General features: G+C 44.9%; 1 protein-coding gene across 1 annotated transcript; it reads right to left on the bottom strand.

Annotated features, from left to right (window-relative positions):
- Window positions 1-211: 211 nt before the first annotated feature.
- On the bottom strand, window positions 212-2,602 carry LOC104408200 (leukocyte cell-derived chemotaxin-2-like). The gene is made up of 4 exons (XM_010017727.1): window positions 2,551-2,602; window positions 1,075-1,171; window positions 787-932; window positions 212-378 (listed from the first exon to the last, which is right to left on the bottom strand). Exons 1-4 carry the CDS (start codon window positions 2,600-2,602, stop codon window positions 212-214), a joined length of 462 nt encoding a protein of 153 aa, XP_010016029.1.
- Window positions 2,603-2,816: the final 214 nt, after the last annotated feature.

Genomic DNA, 2,816 nt, shown 5'->3' with positions numbered 1-2,816 from the left:
ATTATAACAGTGTTAAAGCATGTGGTATACCTTACTCTGAGTCTCTATGTTCAGATGACCACCAGCAGCTTGCTCATGAATACTTTTTAGGTGGAACATCCATTTGAGGCTCAGTGGCTTCCACTTTACTAGAGTGTCTGCTTATGCCCAAGCAATTTAATGAGTACAAATGGGGGGCTGAAGACTTTGCCTGTGATGTGCAGCCTCCCATCTACAGGTTGGGAGTAGGATCTGTTGAGTCACAGTTCTGGATGTGGACATGGGATATAATTCCTCGGTAGACCCTCTGCATGGGAAGCAGGACACCAATTTTCTCCCCCTTCCTGATCAGGCCGCTGACCTTGATGGGTTTGATGTAAAACATCTTAATGCAGAATCCTGTTAACAGGGGAGAGAAAAGAGAGGGAAACTTACTCCTGTGAAATGGTTTAAGAGCCTGGCAAAGTCATAATGTTCAGTAGTACAATGCAAATAAAATTATAAGAGATTGAGAAGCAGGAAGAGTTACAGAAAATACGATCATGCTCCTATAGCATCAAGGAGAGAGAATAGGAAAAGAAATTACTTAACAGATGAAGGTGGGAAAGGGGCTTAAGGTGTCATCCAAAATGTAGAAAAAGACCAGCTTTATCCTTTGACTTTTGTAATAGATGTGACGCTTGGATTCATGTGCAAGCACACGCAGCTTGGGTTGGGGTCGGGAATTTTGGGTTGGTTTAAAGCTCTATAAATGAATTGAAGCATTTTGCAACCAGGCTTTGCAAGACACGTGTTTTAGCTCTGTACCTGATCCTGACAGCTGGACTCCGTTGTCGATGGCATTGTTGTTTCCATAGGGCCTGGCTTGTTTGTCAATGTTCCCTGTGAAGGGTGCATATACCACCGAGCCGTCCTCACACACCACGTCCACTCCCTTGTGCTTCCTTGCCCCTCTGAAGAAGAAAAGCAAGGTGTGTTAGCCCACAGCAGAGCACCTTTGCAGCTAGAAACCCCCCTCTTGCCCATTTTCTCATGCTTATTCCTGTTTTAAGGAAGTTTTAAGCACATCCATCTCCCATAATCCCAGCCCAGGACCTGGGGGCATTGTATCCACCACAGCCATATGAGTCGCAGCCTCTGATTTTGTTTGAGGGTTGACTGGAGCAGATTTTGGCCCATTGTGCTGCAGTAGCTGGAAAAGAAGAAAAGAGAACAACAGAAGATGAAAGCTACAAGGTAGAAAGGGGATTTTCCAGCCTGTGTTGTGGAATCAACAGCAACGTCCCTTTGGACTTTGGTGTAATCATGTATCAGGCTTCTGGGAACTAGAAGGTTGCTCATCTTTTAATGTAAGTTAATATTAGAGATGTAATGAAACTGCATTCTTTTGTTTTATGCTTTTTCCAGTGATGTTTGAGGGTACTTAAAGCAGAGACCTCAAAGCAGAAATGCAGAACAGAGAGATCTGAAGGGGACATCATGGGATGACCCACTCATCTCCCACCGTCCCAGGGCAGATGGGCTGTGCTCCACTTCCATGCCAGGCATGAGGCTGGAGCTCTGGGATCTCTCTGCCTGGAAGGTAAGCTGAGTCACTAGGATTTTGGGATACTGAACTGTAAAAAACAGGGCTAAGAGAGACCCACCAAGTCCATTCTTGTTCTCTAATGTGGGATCCAGTCACAAATACAAGCTGTCATCCACCCTTTAATGATTTTGTTTTCTATCTCCCAGCATTTCTATATCACTGTTTCAAAGTAGCAGCCAGCAGGGGATTAGAAGAACATCCTCCTATTTTTATTCCAGACTCCAGCTATCACTACCCACAGTCAAACCCATGCTGATGCTACAGCCCTGATAACGTCTGAGAGATGAAAGACATAGGAGAGAAGGGAGGAAAGGCAACCCCTGCCTTGGTACCTTCTACACACCTCTGACAGCCCTGCTCTGCTCTGAGAACTACTAGGGCTTCCCATAGGATGCTTTAGCAAGAATGGGGCTGGGAAGAAGCAACAACAAGTTGAGGCTTATTGGTGTGTGTGGACAGCTCAGCTTGGGCTTGGGAGTATACGCAGACAGGGGAAATGATGTGCTGGCACTGAAGGTCTGGTGCTACAAGGGTGCAGGAAACCTTTAATGCCTTCCTCAAGCAAAACAGCCCTTTGTTCTAAGTAGTCTTCATTTATTCTAATGAATTGTGTATTTTTTGTGGAATCAAAGGTGATGACATTAAACACCAAAACATCTCTGGGAACACTCTGTCCTCAGCGGGCTGATCTTCAAGGGGAAGCTTGTGAGAAAACATGCATGCTGTTAGTAACTGATGTGCCTCAGCTGATTCTTTCTTATTCAGTGTTATTACTCCAACAAAATCTTGCCACAACTCTTTACCATATCTCAAAAGGATTTTTCCATGGAGGTTTCTATGCAATAAGAGAAGGGTTGTTTTCCAAAGCAAAAAATGTCAGAGAACAAATCAGTTCCTGAACCCTTACAGCTACACCCCATTAAAAGCAAGACAAAGAGGGCAGGTTACAGTGAGCAATGTTTGCTAAAATTGAGGCAACTCACCACTGGAGATCACAATCATGAGGATGACTGCTGTGACTCTGCGCATTGTCATGTTGCTTCGAGAGCTCCGCTTTCAAAGTGAAAGGTCCCAAACACTTTGTTTCCCATTTATACTCTACAGAGGCTGTATCCCGATTTTTCCAGCCAATCAGGGAGTTTATGTGGCCTCAGTTCTCTTGTTTACAGACTTAGGCCAAGAACATGAACTGAAAGCAGCCCTTGAGGTGTACCACCAGCTCCTCTAATCAGCGGTGTAGAGGATCCAA

The sequence above is a fragment of the Nestor notabilis genome, unplaced genomic scaffold, assembly GCF_000696875.1.
Source record: "Nestor notabilis isolate BGI_N333 unplaced genomic scaffold, ASM69687v1 scaffold13037, whole genome shotgun sequence".
In the NCBI taxonomy this organism is placed as follows: Eukaryota; Metazoa; Chordata; class Aves; order Psittaciformes; family Psittacidae; genus Nestor; species Nestor notabilis.
This window is presented reverse-complemented; position numbering and strand designations above follow the sequence as displayed.

Coding starts and splice junctions, on each gene's coding strand:
- LOC104408200 (XM_010017727.1), bottom strand. CDS start 2,602: ATGACAATGCGCAGAGTCACAGCAGTCATCCTCATGATTGTGATCTCC. Junction 933..1,074: donor GGTGGATACAATGCCCCCAG/GTCCTGGGCTGG, acceptor TTTCTTCTTCAG/AGGGGCAAGGAAGCACAAGG. Junction 379..786: donor AGTCCAGCTGTCAGGATCAG/GTACAGAGCTAA, acceptor CCCTGTTAACAG/GATTCTGCATTAAGATGTTT.